This window comes from Schistocerca cancellata, chromosome 1 (assembly GCF_023864275.1).
Source record: "Schistocerca cancellata isolate TAMUIC-IGC-003103 chromosome 1, iqSchCanc2.1, whole genome shotgun sequence".
NCBI classification, from domain to species: Eukaryota; Metazoa; Arthropoda; class Insecta; order Orthoptera; family Acrididae; genus Schistocerca; species Schistocerca cancellata.
Genome location: NC_064626.1, coordinates 1,171,017,018 through 1,171,034,501, shown reverse-complemented (window position 1 = coordinate 1,171,034,501; position 17,484 = coordinate 1,171,017,018). Strand labels below are relative to the sequence as shown.

The 17,484-nt window shown below is 40.4% G+C and overlaps 1 protein-coding gene across 1 annotated transcript in view; it reads left to right on the top strand.

Annotated features, from left to right (window-relative positions):
- The window catches only part of LOC126093994 (RNA-binding motif protein, X-linked 2-like), a 38,318-nt gene extending 26,202 nt beyond the window's left edge, over positions 1-12,116 (top strand). Inside the window, exons 4-5 of the mRNA XM_049908761.1 lie at positions 4,191-4,359; positions 11,143-12,116. Coding sequence (XP_049764718.1) covers positions 4,191-4,359; positions 11,143-11,762 — 789 coding nt within the window. The 3' untranslated portion in view covers positions 11,763-12,116. The remainder of the gene's footprint in view (positions 1-4,190; positions 4,360-11,142) is intronic.
- The last annotated feature ends 5,368 nt before the right edge of the window (positions 12,117-17,484 follow it).

The window sequence follows — 17,484 nt, the reverse complement described above, 5'->3', positions numbered from 1 at the left end:
GCCCCCTGTGGTACCACAGTGTACTGTTCTAGGTGTCACACTTGGGAAGTCATTCTGGAGTTGTTTTGAAAGTGAGAGACTCTGTGTAATGTTTTGTATGCTAAAGAGTCACCGAGTTTCTTTTTGTAATAGTGCCTGCCATATGCACAGAGTATAAATGCATGCATGTATCTCAAAAAAAGATTTAAGATTGGTGTAAATAATTTTGTGTGTGTTCTCTAACCATAATGGCAAATACCTTAAGCCATATGATAGTCCTAGAATTTTGTGACAATAGAGAAGCAGTCATACTTGCATCATACTTTGTAATGTTTCTGAAATCTCAGGAGGATAAGATAATAAGGCGCCTTTTTTTGTTTGTATAATTCCATTTTTGACATTACCCCAGTAATTGTTTTTGTTGCCCTCTTTTACATTAAAAAATATGGATAGCAGACAGAAAGGTCTGTGATCTCCTGTGAACAGATAGATGAGTGTTTCAAATTATAACTTCAAGGTATACTAGGAGCTCTTTATATACAAAGTGTAAAGTGCAAATTAATCTGTGAAGCAATCTTGGTGTGCTTATATAAATGTATAATGGAAAATCGGGGATGGAATGTAACAATATTATGTAAGGATAGTTGCTACTCAGCTTATAGCGGAGATGCTGAGTCACAGAGTGGCACAATGAGAAGAATGTGAATGTCACACAATAAGCTTTCAACCAACAGTGCCTTTGTCAAAAATAGACAACACACACACACACACACACACACACACACACACACTCTCTGTCAGAGAGTCAGAGATTGTGATCATGTGTAAGTGAGTTGAATTTCAGTGAGTGTGTATGTATGTGTGTGTGTCTGTTGTTTATTTTTGACAAAGGCCTGTTGGTGGAAAGCTTATCATGTAACAGTCTTTTTGTTTTGTCTATCTGTGGCTCAGCAGCTCTGCTATATCGTCAGTAGTAATTATCCTTTCCATAATATTGTGTCCATGGATAGTTGTTTTCCAGTGTTTGGACCTACAACAGGTAGTTCCTTATATATATTTTAAATTATACCTTCAGATAATCATACAAATAAAGTAAAATGTGCAAAGTGTGAATTAATCTGTTACTGAATCTTTGAATTTGAAATGTGGATGGGTAGGCATGTGGCTAAAGTGTGATATTGAATCCCTTGCCCCCCTCCCCGAAATCTTGATTGTGGTGCTTGATTGACCTGTAGCTTAGTCTAATGTTTACGTTCACCCCTTATTTAACCACACTTTGCCATACTTCATGCTCTTTTTGCCATAAAAATTAAAACTTCAAGGTAAATTCAGAAAATGTATCGTAGATAATGGGCAAATCTCCAAATGTTTTGATGCATGTTATGTGCATCCATCGTAACTTTTCAGAATTTGGCTCTATATTTAATCAGAGCAATCTTATTCATGGAAAAAATAAGATAGTAATTTGGCTGTTATTTTAATACACTTAAGACCAACCAAGAACTTCATTGTATATTCAACTGACATTGCTTATCCAACTGCCGAGGTGGCTTAAATCATAATATATTTGTTTTTTGGGGTGGTGTTTCCTTGCTCATTGCTACACAGTTTCTGTTTTGAGTGTGAAATGAGTGGTACTTACCACTGAAATTAACATAATCTTTCTGTAAAATGTTCATCTCTGAAACCTCTGTCATTATTTGAAAGTTTACTGTACTAAAACACATGAAGGTGGATCCTGAACTAAATTTTACAGACTATATCTTTTACTTGTGAAACACCATCAAGAGATGATGTATATAAAGTGTTAGTGAACTGTACTCAGAAATAATATTGTTTCTGGCTACAGCTGCTAAATGCTAACAGTTGCAATGTTGTAAATTCCTTACGCGCCATCATGTTACATCCCCCTTTCTTTCAACTTCCGAAAACTTGGTGGAGGATAGTTCAGCGTTCTTCACTCTGGTCATGGTGTTGCCTCACTGTGATGTTCTGTGTCTTTGGTTCATCCTCAAAGAATGCCCGAAAAAGATTCAAAATGACTTCGTGTTATATTCATTCTTTCAGTGCCATGTACAATTATTATTTACTGAAGTTGATAAAATTAAAGCCTTCAAGGCCCCTGATACACTGGACCAAATTTTACATATACAGTAATTCTTATATCATGGTGACTTCAAGAATGGCATGTATAATATTATAAATAGTTATAGTAATGGTAGTAAGAGAAGAGGAAAGATGAATTGAAACATCATTGGGTATGTCTAAGGCCATTTGGAATATTATCACTAACTAAGAACTAGTATCAGTACTGTTAGTGTTAATAGTGAATAATAGCAACAGGGCAAAAAGTCTAGTTCCTGGGCGGTTTTATGCTGAAAATCATTGGCTTTCCAGTCAGTTTTCACACTCACACAGCTTTGGAAATGCTTTCATGTAGACTATACCAGCCCATTTGCCTGTTTCTGACAGTTGATATATTTAATGATCATTTACATATTATCCAATTTTCTGTTTGTCCACAAGATGAAGTTTAAAAATACTGGAGAGACAATCACCAAGACCTTATGTAAAGTATTCACTCTTGAAAGGTTACCACAGGGCAAAAGGTCTAGTTCCTGGGCGCTTTTATGCTGAAAATTATTGGCTTTCCAGTCAGTTTTCACACTCACACAGCTTTGGAAATGCTTTCATGTAGACTATGCCAGCCCATTTGCCTGTTTCTGACAGTTGATATATTTAATGATCATTTACATATTATCCAATTTTCTGTTTGTCCACAAGATGAAGTTTAAAAATACTGGAGAGGCAATCACCAAGACCTTATGTAAAGTATTCACCCTTGAAAGGTTACCACAATTAGAGTGTTTAGCTCAAACATTTAATAATGAACCAAACTTATTATGGAAAGTTCATCAGAAATGGTTATCACTTTGTTCTTGTGTGCTTAATGAAACATGCAGATGAACAGCTAGAGTAATACTGAAATTCTACATGGCCGGCATCTGCTCTCATCAGTGTCTGCAAATAACTCTAGAGTTCTTGCTTGATATTACAGTCAGTGCAAGAATGTTCAGTACGCATCCAGGCTGGATGGCCATCATTGTGGAGTGGTGTAGTGCATATGATGGTGTTCAACAGAGAATGTGACATTTACTACTACTGCTGCCTTCACCACCACCCTGCCATCAGCATGCATATGTGGCACCCCCCCACCCCCCTCCCCATATCTTGCTGTATATTCCACTCCAGTAACTCTATTGCTTCAGGGAAAACCCAAGATCCCAACTACAGCGAGTTCACCACGTGCAGTCCATCTGTGTATTGAGATCCTGGTGGCTGTGAGAAGTGTCACTGTTTTATGTTCACTACTCTGCCTTCTGCAACTCTATGCAACAGACCTTGCTCTCCACAGACAATGTACAAATGCATTTTGGAACTTTGTAAGTCTTGTAGACAATGTAGCCAGGTAATACGACTGGACTGTGTCTCCTGGTACTACTTCATTCAGTAACTGTACAGCTAAAAAGTAATTACAGTGTACTGGTCACTATATAAATGCATTCAGTGTGTTCTATGCTACAAAATATGTCTGCAAAATGAACATCTGCTAGCATTGATACTTAAAGTAATGATCACATGCATAACCTGTCTTTCAATTGTGCAAAATTTTCATACAGATTAAAATACATATTTTAAAACCAGTTCTCAAAACAAGAGAAACAGATAATACAGACAATTTAGCGCAGAGCTATTTTCTTACTATCATCATTTTCAGAGGCGATGTAAACAAAATGGTAACAAATTTCACGAAAAAGGTTTTTTTGCCAGACTCGTAGATTCCAAAGGTCTTGGAAGAAAGTACAATTTATTCTTTCATGTGCTAGTCCTTGGGAGAAGGTCTTTGGTTTCTGATCTACTGTTTTCCTCCTATTACAGTTTTATATTACTAAACTTAACAGATGATTACATATTTTTGTATTAGCTTTTGTGAATTACACTACCATCATTTAAACTTTTCAGTGTCTCTTTCTTCACACATTCTTACAGCCATTTCTCCTTCTTATCAAGCCTAGCCTTTACCAAAAGCTCTAGGACAGGAAATTATTGTTTTTGAAAGACTAAAGTTTAGAATCAACTACCTCATGTTTCCTTTGGTCCAGTCATTTGGAATTTGTTCCATAGTTGGTTATGTTTGTTTTGTTTTTTAGATACTTGGCCGCACGATTAGAGTGGATCATGTTGCAGACTACAAACCACCTAAAGATTCTGAAAAACTTGATACAGAGACAAGAAAACTTTATTCAGAAGGTTGTGCACCAAAACTTACATCAGAATCAGACAAGGAATCTGGGCAGGAAGCTAAAAATCCAAAAAAAGGTGTGTCCCATGATGTCTGAGTACCACAAGATTTTACTGTATGCAATGTGTGTACCACCAGAATACTAGCATAAGAATTTTTACTTTTGCACTTGCCTTTATATAAATCAGTTTCTTCATATTGATTGCCCCCCCCCCCCCTCCCAATCCCACCTACACTATTATTTCACATGTGAAGCGCGCACACCCCAACTAACTTTTCCTTGTCCATTGACACTACTCCATTGTTCTTGTTGTCCTACCTTGTTATTCTCCTTTAATAGGATTTCACAGTTCCATTAGAACATACATTGTACACTTGACAGCACAAAGAAAGATGGGAGAAAAACCACAGCCAGAATCAAAGTCCAGTGCAGTAATGGCACAAATTATATGCAATAGGTCTTTTCTAGATTATGTTGAGAATGTGAGGAAGATAAATGATTGCTTTAAATATTAGCAAAAACGGTTCTTTCTGTATTCTAGGCCTATTCCAAGAAGACACAAAAGATTTTCTACAAATAAAGAACCCTGTTGCTAGCAATGGAAAATCCAGGGCCATCTAGGGGAATCCTTCCTTACTGTCCATTGTCCTAAACCTATCACTTGGTTTAGATTTGCTGATGACATCTTTATGATCTGAACGAGGGTGAGGACACCCTGTCCACATTCCTCCAGAGCCTCAACACCTTCTCCCTCCATTTACTTAACCTGATCCTCCTCAGCCCAACAAGCCACCTTCCTCGATGTCAACCTCCATCTCAGCACCTCTGTCCACATCAAACCTACTAACCACCAACACCTCTACTTCAAGAGCTGCTGCCCATTCTACACCAAGAAGTTCCTTCCATACAGCCTAGTTGCCATGGTCATTTCATCTGTAGTGATGAGCAGTCCCTCTCCAAGTATACCAGTAGTGGTTTCACTGACATCTTCGCAGACTGAAATTTCCTTCCCAACCCTGTCCAGAAACAGATCTCCCATGCCTTCTCTCACCGCTCTCACCATCCCCAAAGTCTGACAACAAAGGTGCACTGCTCTTGTGACTCAGTACCACCCAGGACTGAAGCAACTCAGTCATTTTCTGCCAGGGTTTCAATGTCTAACATCCTGCCCGCCCCACATTGGTATTCCGCCACCCACCAAACCTGTTGATTATTATTGTGTTGGCCTACCGCACTTCTACTCCCAATGCCTTGCCTCATAGCTCATACCCCTGCGATAGACCCAGATCAAGGCCTGTGCGACGTGTCTTGCCCTCTACCGCCTACTCCAATTCTGACACTGGCATCTCCTAACACATCAAAGTCAGGGCCAGCTGTGAAAGCAGGCAAGTGTTGTACGAACTTAGCTACAACCACTGTGCCACATTCAACATGGGAATGACTACTAACAAGCTGTATGTCCGCTTGAACGACCACCGACAGACTGTTGCCAGGAGACAGCTGGGCTGCCCAGTTGCTGAACATGCCACCCAACAGGAATTGCTTCACTTTAATGATAGCCTGTGGCTTCTGGTTTCTTCCCACAGGCAGCACTAGAATCTTCCGCCACCCTCACCTCCCACCTCTCCCATCCCCCACTCTATGCCACCTTCTTACCACCTATCACCTGCCCCAGCAGATTGCTGCTCATTTCAGAGAGAGTCACACCCAGCCTCAGTTTTTGTTGTGTGTATGTGTCCAAGTTCTACTCTTGAGGAAAGACTTTATCTGAAAGTTTATATATTTGTAGCATTCTTTTCTTTGTGCCTGTCTATGTCTCAAAGCTTTCTCTATGTGGTGAGTAGCAAACTATCCTTTTCGTATTATTGTTATATGTTATGAATACACTAAATAAACCCTTAACAGGGAAATTTGTGCTGTTCATCACTGTAAGCGAATGGTCGAGCTGTAGGCTTTCTATGTAAAGGGACAGAAGATTAATTCCATGTTTAGTTGCAAAAGTTTTTTTTTCCTTGCCGTAAGAGACAAGTACTGCTTGAAAAGCATCCCTGTATTCAGATGATATGCAGGCAATTTTCCACACACACAGTGCGTGTGACACTTCTGATCTCACTTGTGAATGTGACTAAGATAAAACTGGCAACGACATTTGCTGTTAGCCCATGTGCATGTGATTGCCTGAAATCTGCAAAAAAATTATAATATTAATAAAAAATTAAATCCATCAAAGTCTAGCAGAAGGGTAAATCATATCAAAATCATTCATGCCACACACCAGCAGCAGCACAAATACGAGGTGCATTCAAGTTCTAAGGCCTCCGATTTTTTTCTCCGGACTGGAAAGAGATAGAAACATGCGCATTGTTTTAAAATGAGGCCACGTTCATTGTCAATATGTCCCAGAGATGGCAGCACCGTACGGCAGATGGAATTTTACCGCCAGCGGCAAGAATGAGAACTGTTTTAAATACTTAAAATGGCGACGGTTTCCTTACTTGAACAGCGTGCAATCATTCGTTTTCCGAATTTGCGTGGTGTGAAACCAATTGAAATTCATCGACAGTTGAAGGAGACGTGGTGATGGAGTTATGGATGTGTCGAAAGTGCGTTCGTGGGCGCGACAGTTTAATGAAGGCAGAACATCATGTGACAACAAATCGAAACAACCTTGGGCTCGCACAAGCCGGTCTGACGACATGATCGAGAAAGTGGAGAGAATTGTTTTGGGGGATCGCTGAATGACTGTTGAACAGATTGCCTCCAGAGTTGGCATTTCTGTGGGTTCTGTGCACACAATCCTGCATGACGACCTGAAAATGCGAAAAGTGTCATCCAGGTGGGTGCCACGAATGCTGACGGACGACCACATGGCTGCCCGTGTGGCATGTTGCCAAGCAATGTTGACGCGCAACGACAGCTTGAATGGGACTTTCTTTTCGTTGGTTGTGACAATGGATGAGATGTGGATGCCATTTTTCAATCCAGAAACAAAGCGCCGGTCAGCTCAATGGAAGCACACAGATTCACCGCCACCAAAAAAATTTCGGGTAACCGCCAGTCCTGAAAAAATGATGGTGTCCATGTTCTGGGACAGTGAGGGCGTAATCCTTACCCATTGCGTTCCAAAGGGCACTACGGTAACAGGTGCATCCTACGAAAATGTTTTGAAGAACAAATTCCTTACTGCACTGCAACAAAAACGTCCAGGAAGGGCTGCACGTGTGCTGTTTCACCAAGACAACGCACCCACACATCGAGCTAACGTTACGCAACAGTTTCTTCGTGATAACAACTTTGAAGTGATTCCTCGTGCTCCCTACTCACCTGACCTGGCTCCTAGTGACTTTTGGCTTTTTCCAACAATGAAAGACACTCTCCATGGCCGCACATTCACCAGCCGTGCTGCTATTGCCTCAGCGATTTTCCAGTGGTCAAAACAGACTCCTAAAGAAGCCTTCGCCGCTACCATGGAGTCATGGCGTCAGCGTTGTGAAAAATGTGTACGTCTGCAGGGCGATTACGTCGAGAAGTAACGCCAGTTACATAGATTTCGGGTGAGTAGTTAATTAGAAAAAAAATCGGAGGCCTTAGAACTTGAATGCACCTCGTACTGTGGTTTTATTATGATCATATAACTGAAATATGCTCAACAGAGCTACACCTAATGACCTATCAATTTCAGTGTGCTTTAAGAGACTGATGGGACCACTAAAAAGTAACTCTTATAGTTTATTAACCTTAGCTTTCCAAAAAATATATAATTTGTAACTCATGTTGTTGTATATTTTTGTTCAGGCAGTCTCTTCCCGAACCTGCAAACTGCATATTGTTTTATTCTTACCTGTGTTGTTATATTCCCCTATAAATTTTGCAAAACACTGTAGTTTTTGTTGGGCGAGATATGGATTACTTAATGAATATTTAATATGGTTGTTGTTAACGTCTTACTTGGTATGAATATTGCCTTGATTATGGTGATAAATGGTTTTCTCTTTTTCTTGTATGCTTCCTGTTAGAAGGAAATGTAACATTGCAACTTCTGTTTTTCTTCAGTAGTTGATGCATTTTGTGTATATAATCCATATATTGTCTACAAACATTACAATATACTTTGGATAACATCAGACATTAAATTGGAATGTCCAATATGAAACCACTAAATTCAGGTTTTTACAAAGAATATAGCTTCATTATGATACTTCGTTAACAGTTAATTTGTTTGAATTCAGTCAGAACCATTGACAGAGTTACATTTTCACTGAGGGCTTTGGGCTTCTTCAGTGTAGGCTGGTGATGTTGTTAGATGCTCTTACATTCGCGTCCATGCAGCTGCTGCTTCTTACCTACAACAAAGAGGAGAAGCATTGAGTCATTGACAGGCACACACAAAAGAGAGTGAAAACTTGCTAGCTTTCGAAAGAAACCCTTGGATGGGCTAGAGTGCATGGTGCACCTACACATGCGTGTCCATCTCCCCCCCCTCCCCCCCCCCCCCCACACACACACACACACACATATCTGTGCTCTTACATTGTGCCTGTTACACACACAATTGATAGTGTGTCGAGGGGAGGGGAGGGGGAGAGAGAGAGAGAGAGAGAGAGAGAGAGAGAGAGAGAGAGAGAGAGAGAGAGAGAGAGTCTCCACTCTAGCCCATCAAATGACTTTTTCTGAAAGCTAATAAGTTTTCACTCAGTTTTGTGTGTGCCTGTCAACAACTCAGTACTTCTGCTGTTAGGTGAGTCTCTTTTCTCATAAATTATTTACGTTCTGACAGAAGTTTCCTTACTATATTTATTATTTAATGCTGTAATTGTAACAAAAGTATAACTAATCTTCAGTTTCATTGAAAACCTTTTTTTTAATGTAAATGAGGGGATTTGAAGTCACAATTTTCTGGTCAGTAAATTATTGCTCTAATCACTGTGCAACCTACCTCTGCTGTTGAACATAGTAAAGCACTCAAACATGATGACTGTTGACCTCAATTTTTTCTAGAAGTAATGTCTAATGACTTAAACCCTGTGTGCACGCATTTAAAAAGTTTAAACTGACAAACATCCTTTTAGGATCATCTTACCCAAAGGAGAATGTCATTCTTCACTTTAGACAATACCCCCATATGTGGTGGCAGTATTCTGCTGCTTTGACTGACAAAAGAACATGTTGAGTTACGTCTGTAATCACATTATTCACTCTGTTAGCCAGTGACAGCACACAATATGAGTCCACCGGCTTTATTCATAAGCCATGCCTCATCATCAATGGGCTATTTGTGACTATATCATTACTATTGTGGAGTAAGTGTATTTGGTGGCATTGGAGGCTGGGGCACAATATGACATTCCAGAGTGCACTGCAGAACCATGGAGAAAATGATATGATAATAACGGAGAATTAGTAGGCTTGTGGGATTTGGATGTTGGTATGTAACACTATCAGTCCAAGATGATGAACTTGTAAGCACATCATGCCAATTTTTTTAAATGTGGTACAGTATAAATATACCACAGCATTTCCCAGGTTGGTTGACATGGTTTGGAGCTGCCTTTTGGAAATTGGACTACAAAGATAAATGTGCAGCCATCAAAGGGAAATTGCATGATGGTCATTGACTCTACCAATCAGCTTTGATGAGGAATGTATTTATCATGACTGTCAGAATGTAATAATTTCAAAGGAATCAGTTTTTTCCATGGGAATGATGGTCCAGTGTGTAGGCTGGATGGTGTCCGTTTTGAACCCAAATGTATATGTGAGTAATCTTGTGGGGCGCATGTCCCATGGCAATTTGGGGCCGGATGTATTCACAGGATAGATGTCTGACTTAATGTTGTTCAATATACTTCTTTTATGGGTACTGTTAGGATATCAGCAATGAGACAACTGTATCATGAGGAATTAAACTGTTTCCAACAGGAACAGTCTGCTATACATATCAGTTATGGTGCAGAGGCGGTTGCAAAATAGAAAATGTGATGTCTCTTCTCGATTGGTCTCCTTATGTGCCATACCTCTACCCCATTGAAAACATAGGATGGAGACAGAGTTGACCATGCTATGAAATTCAACGACAACTTTCGCAGTGTTGTCGTAGCGGCTTGGGAGGAAGTGAGAAATTCCTCATTTATCTTTCAGACTCTATTTCTTGCAGGTTGCAGATGAGCATTGAGGTGGAAGGCCATTGGATGTAGTTTTAAGTGTCTAGAAACCATATGCTGTGTCTTTTGAGGGGCAAAAAAGCGATTATTTAGAATCATGAACCGTTCATTCTGTTAATTTTCTGTAGATTAAACAAATTGATGCACTAAAACAAAAACAAAAAAAAAAAAACAAAAAAAATTGCTGAAAGTCGGTTTGGAATGGAATCTTGCCATTCTGATGTTGTGTTATCATTCTGTCGGCTACACAACTGAATGTTGAAGTCACTATACTAACTGTTGCAGTATTCAGGCATTTCTTATTGTCGCTCCTCACGTGACTCCCTTTGCTGACTTCAAGCACCTTTTCTGCATCTGAAATCCTAGGAATGGCAGGGAGCAGATTTCCTTGTGCGTTTTTAGATTGTGGTTGCTGTGAGCTGAGTGTCAGTAAGTCGTAACAACTCCCTCAGTTACACACACAAGTACATATCACCCTTTACTTTTATGAGCAGTGCTGTACCCACCACTTTTTGTGCTGTCATGTGTACGTTGATTATGAATTCAAATTTATAATGAAGTTATGACAATATTACTATATATTATCAAATAGAAAGTGTTAATTTTTCATTTTAAAGAGAGATCGCATCTTACTGAAAATTCCTTTAGAGGTTGTAGAAAACTATACCTGTTGATTAAATGACAATTATTAATTACAGAGAAAAAGGAAAAGATGAAGCAGAAGAAAAAGAAGAAGAAGAAAAAACGAAAGAAGGCTAAGGTGCAGAACAGTAGTTCCAGCTCAGAGGAAGGTTCAACCTCAGCAAGTGACTCTGAAGACGAAACTCGAGCAAGCAGTAAAACAAAGAAGTCTCGGAAAAAGAAGACAGCAAAGTCAGAGAGCAGCAGTGCAAGTGATGCAGAAAATGTACCTGCTAAAACCAAACGACAGCAGTTGGAGGAAAAAATTAGGGCTCTCGAACGAGCTCTAAGTACTGTGAAGCGGGCAGCAAAGATGAATGAGGAAGCAGCTGATGTTGGTACAGCTCGGCCAAAGGATGCTCATCCCGGGGAAGTTTCCACAGAACGTGTAGATCGTGGCAGTGTTTCTAAGAAGAAGGACGCTGGGGACAGTGAAGGTGGCAGAAAGAACACTGAAGAGCGAGGATTTACAAAACACAGTGAGCAGCCTAGAGACAGAGAACGGGACAGGGACAGAGAAAGAGAGAGGGGTAGAGAAAGAGAGCGTGACTGGGAAAGGAGCAAAGAAAGAAGGTACAACAGAGAGGGTGGAACATCTGGCAGCTGGAGCAGGGACCGAGATGGCCGCAGAAACTAAAGGAAGTTGTGGTAGTTAGTCTCTTTCTTGCTGCCAGAAAATAGGACACTGAATGGTACAGTTGCTGTTAGAGGGGTGGTGTGAAAACTGTGAGACTGCTGTTGTGGTTTATTAGAGCAGTATGGAAAATTTAATGTAATTGCATATATGTTGTACTTTTTGTTACTTTTATGCAATATACACTGATTATAATGTGACTCTGGAGAACAACAGGGTAGCCAACCCATTTAAATTTAATTTGTGTACTCTTTTATCAATCACTGTTACTGAAATATGCAAGTAATTTACAGCCATCGTACATAATGGCACAACTGATATGTTCATACTAAATTGCATTAAAGATCATTAAGTACAGTACCTGTTAAGCCCGCATCACATTAATAGGTGCCTTGAAGATGGTTGTTTATCTGAGACAGTTAAGTCAAGATACTGCCCACAGATAGCTTTCGGTGTTGTGATGTATTGTAAGTATCTATTACCAAGTTACTACAATAATAGTGACTCATCTTTTGAAAAGTAAGATTGAAGTGTTGAGTTCACAATCTGCTACAATCTTTGTTGGGATATTCACATTCTGTACCTTCAATTGAATCCAGCTGCAGACACTGAAACAAGGCTCAGCCCATTAACTTGTCACAAATCAAAATACTCTGTAGCTTTGTGGGAAGTAATTTCTGTCACAGTGACAGTTTGAAGAAAAGTGGCATAGTGTAGTGATCACCAGTTCATTTCCTTTTGATGAAATCTAACATAAAGAGCCTGAAGCAATATTTAAGACTTTTATAATGTCTGCCTCAGGTACAAAGTTGTCTGCTTTTACTGATTCATTACATTTAGGAAATTATATTTCCTAAGTGCAAGTGTCAGGGGGTTAGAAACTTTTATTTTATGTCATACTAGTCTCCACATGTAGAATAATTAGATAAATACCAAAGTGATATTCACTAAACCATAAAGTTTCATAAAAAATATTATATTTTACATATCTCAAATAGATATTTCTTTAACAAATCATGTGTCATGTTTGTGAAGCCCATAAAATGCGTGTTCACATATGTATCCTACAAGCCACTGTACAGGGTGCAGTGGAGGATAATATAAAAGGTAAGCTGTCATTTACATGAAAGTCAGTTTGAACACCAGACTGCTTTACTAGACATGCTCATATTGGAGGCAGTATATGTTGCCCTTTTCCAAACTTCTGATTGGTTTACTTGGCCAGTTATAGGGATCCTACAGTTTAACATGAACTGTGAATTGCAGTGCAACTTGACATTTTTCACATTGACAAACAGTGCCAGGGGTGAAAGAATAAGTCATCATTCAGCTTGTACAGTTTCCCACCACTAGTGGGTATGTCTGCAATACAGGCCTCTCCATGATTTCCACCACCTCTGTGTCACTACTCTGGCCCAGTGTTGCTGTCTCTTTCATGTACTTCTTCCCAATTCTTTTAGCCACCTCTTTGGTCTCCTACCCCCTACCTACATCTTGTGCATACCCCTAGGCAGCCTCAGCTTCTCTATTTTCTTCAAATGCCCCTAGAATTTTAACCTTTTCCACTAAATCTTCCCTTGTACGGATTTCTCATGTGTTTTCTCCATGACCTTTTCATTTCTCATCTTCTGCATACACTACTGGCCATTAAAATTGCTACACCATGAAGATGACATGCTACAGACGCGAAATTTAACCGACAGGAAGAAGATGCTGTGATATGCAAATCAATAGCTTTTCAGGGCATTCACACAAGGTTGGCGCCAGTGGTGACACCTACAACGTGCTGACATGAGGAAAGTTTCCACCCGATTTCTTATACACAAACAGCAGTTGACCGGCGTTGCTGTGATGCCTCGTGTAAGAAGGAGAAATGGGTACCATCACTTTTCCGACTTTGATAAAGATCAGATTGCAGCCTATCGCGATTGCGGTTTATCGTATCGCGACATTGCTGCACGCATTGGTTGAGATCCAATGACTGTTCGCAGAATATGGAATTGATGGGTTCAGGAGGGTATACGGAACTCCATGCTGTATCCCAACAGCCTCGTATCACTAGCAGTCGAGATGACAGGCATCTTATCCACATGGCTGTAACGGATCGTGCAGCCACGTCTCGATCCCTGAGTCAACAGATGGGGACGTTTGCAAGACAACAACCATCTGCACAAACAGTTCAATGACGCTTGCAGTAGCATGGACTATCAGCTCGGAGACCATGGCTGCGGTTACCCTTGACGCTGCATCACAGACAGGAGTGCCTGCGATGGTTTACTCAACGACGAACCTGGGTGCACGAATGGCAAAACGTCATTTTTTCAGATGAATCCAGGTTCTGTTTACAGCATCATGGTCACATCCGTTGTTGAAGACATTAGGGTGAACATACATTGGAAGCGTATATTCATCATCGCCATACTGGCGTATCACCTGGCGTGATGGTATGGAGTGCCATTGGTTACTCGTCTCGGTCACCTCTTGTTCGCATTGACAGCACTTTGAACAATGGACGTTACATTTCAGATGTGTTACAACCCGTGGCTCTACCCTTCATTCGATCCCTGCAAAACCCTACATTTCAGCAGGATAATGCATGACCACATGTTGCAGGTCCTGTACAGGCCTTACTGGATACAGAAAAAGTTCGACTGCTGCCCTGGCCAGCACATTCTCCAGATCTCTCACCAATTGAAAACGTCTGGTCAATGGTGGCCGAGCAACTGGCTTGTCACAATACACCAGTCACTGCTCTTGATGAACTGTGGTATCGTGTTGAAGCTGCATCGGCAGCTGTACCTGTACATGCCATCCAAGCTCTGTTCGACTCAATGCCCAGGCATATCAAGGCCGTTATTACGGCTAGAGGTGGTTGTTCTGGGTACTGATTTCTCAGGATCTATGCACCCAAATTGCATAAAAATGTGATCACATGTCAGTTCTAGTATAATAGATTTCTGGCACCGCGCGCCGCGGAATTTGAATCCGCGCCAGACGTCATGGACGTCGAAGACCCATAGAGGTCTCTGCATCATCGCGCCGTAAGCTGTGGCAGTGCGTGCCTCCTGGTCCGCTTTTAGTGTGAGGGTGCCACAGTGAAACAAGTGGTCCCAGTGGCCAATAGCATCGCTCCCAATAGCATACTTAGGCACCTGCCTCGCGCTCAGCCAGCAGTCTAACATCGCATTGCATCTCAGGACATATTGTCTCAGACAGCGTATTGACTTCGTTTTTCTATTCCAGTAGATGTGGTTGTCTTGTTTGGTTTGTTACTCTGTTGTCTGTTCTTGTTGTGTCGTAAGGTCGTCCGTTGGTCGTGTCCATCCTCTCCCGTTGTGTTGTTGTTCACGGGCCGCTCCGCGGGTCCCGCCGCGTTTCCGTCACTAGTACCTCACGACCGTTCTGGTCACCGTTACAACAATATTTGTCCAATGAATACCCGTTTATCATCTGCATTTCTTCTTGGTGTAACAATTTTAATGGCCAGTAGTGTATTTGTTACATCTATCTGGACTTTTCGAAATCTTCATCTCACTTGCTCACACCTTAATTTTTTGCTCTTTTCTCCATGATCTGGGGTTTCTCCTCTCCCCAATGTTATTCAATCTGTATATTGAGCAAGCAGTAAAGGAAACAAAAGAAAAATTCGGAGTAGGTATTAAAATTCATGGAGAAGAAGTAAAAACTTTGAGGTTCGCCGATGACATTGTAATTCTGTCAGAGACAGCAAAGGACTTGGAAGAGCAGTTGAACGGAATGGACAGTGTCTTGAAAGGAGGATATAAGATGAACATCAACAAAAGCAAAACGAGGATAATGGAATGTAGTCAAATTAAGTCGGGTGATGCTGAGGGAATTAGATTAGGAAATGAGACACTTAAAGTAGTAAAGGAGTTTTGCTATTTAGGGAGTAAAATAACCGATGATGGTCGAAGTAGAGAGGATATAAAATGTAGACTGGCAATGGCAAGGAAAGCGTTTCTCAAGAAGAGGAATTTGTTAACATCGAGTATAGATTTAAGTGTCAGGAAGTCGTTTCTGAAAGTATTTGTATGGAGTGTAGCCCTGTATGGAAGTGAAACATGGACGATAACTAGTTTGGACAAGAAGAGAATAGAAGCTTTCGAAATGTGGTGCTACAGAAGAATGCTGAAGATAAGGTGGGTAGATCACGTAACTAATGAGGAGGTATTGAATAGGATTGGGGAGAAGAGAAGTTTGTGGCACAACTTGACTAGAAGAAGAGATCGGTTGGTAGGACATGTTTTGAGGCATCAAGGGATCACAAATTTAGCATTGGAGGGCAGTGTGGAGGGTAAAAATCGTAGAGGGAGACCAAGAGATGAATACACTAAGCAGATTCAGAAGGATGTAGGTTGCAGTAGATACTGGGAGATGAAGAAGCTTGCACAGGATAGAGTAGCATGGAGAGCTGCATCAAACCAGTCTCAGGACTGAAGACCACAACAACAACAACAACTGGGGTTTCTGCATCATACAGTAGAATTGGTATACAGGGTGTTTTACATTTCCCACTATGGCCTTCTAAGGGTTGTCAAGGGGACTTTATGTACTAAGTTTTGATAAGGAACCCATATTCCTGATATGTATCGTAAGGATATAAAATAAGTATGAAGCAAACAGTGTAAACTCCAGGTTGGAATATCAACAATGCAGGAAAAGACTGATTACTACTTACCGTAAAGAAGATATGTCAAGTAGCGGACAGGCAAAATTAAAAGACACTTACACATAAACTTTTCGCCACAGCCTTTATCAGAAAAAGAGAGAGTAACACACACCTTTCATTCACAGAAGCAGGCACATCTCAAGCACACATGACTGCCAACTCTGGCAGCTCAAACCAATACGATGCATTTCAGGTCCGAGGTGCTGGAGATGGCAGTCATGTGTGCATGGTGTGTGTTTCTCTTTCTTTTTCTGATTAAGGCTGTGGCCTGTTAATTGGCCCTGTCTGCAACTCAGTGTATCACCTCTAGGGTATGTAGCAATCTGTCCTTTCCTACATTGTTAAGTAAGTATGAAGACTATCATTTCCAAATCTCTCAATTCCAAGTTACAAGCATAAAGGAGAAGACGGTTCTGTTGTCAGTCCCTATTATAGTATTGACATCTCATAACCTTTTCATCTGACTATAATAATGTCTGCGAGGAATTGGTCCTATCTACAACCTAATAAATGCCTTTAACTGGAAATGTGAATTATGGTTTATTCATCTTGTGATGTACATTTGCAATCCATTTTGTCTGTGTACAGGAGACATGTCAAAAATTTATAACATAGTTACAGTTATTTTTACATTAATAAATAATAGCACTAAAATGAATAGCACAATAATGATATTTCTTGGGATATGTAACAATGTATCCAGCTCAAATTTCCGTTTCATCCTTCATGAATTCATCCCGTGTTAAGTTGTTCCCTTTTAATTTATTATAAAGTTTCATTCTCATGTATTGAGATCCTTGGGCATAAAGTTAGAGGCGTAGGGTGGCGAGCATAAAATTGTTTCCCTCAAATAATTCATGTCTGATGTACAAAAAGATAAAAAATGCTCTTATATAGGGATGGAGGAGTTAATATTTTAAGTTTTCTCAATAATGGAGGACATGGTTCTTTGTGATTTACAGTGCAAATAGTTTGAATGACATTTTTTCTGTATTTTTAGGATCTGCACTACATTTGTCGAGTTACTCCAAAAAA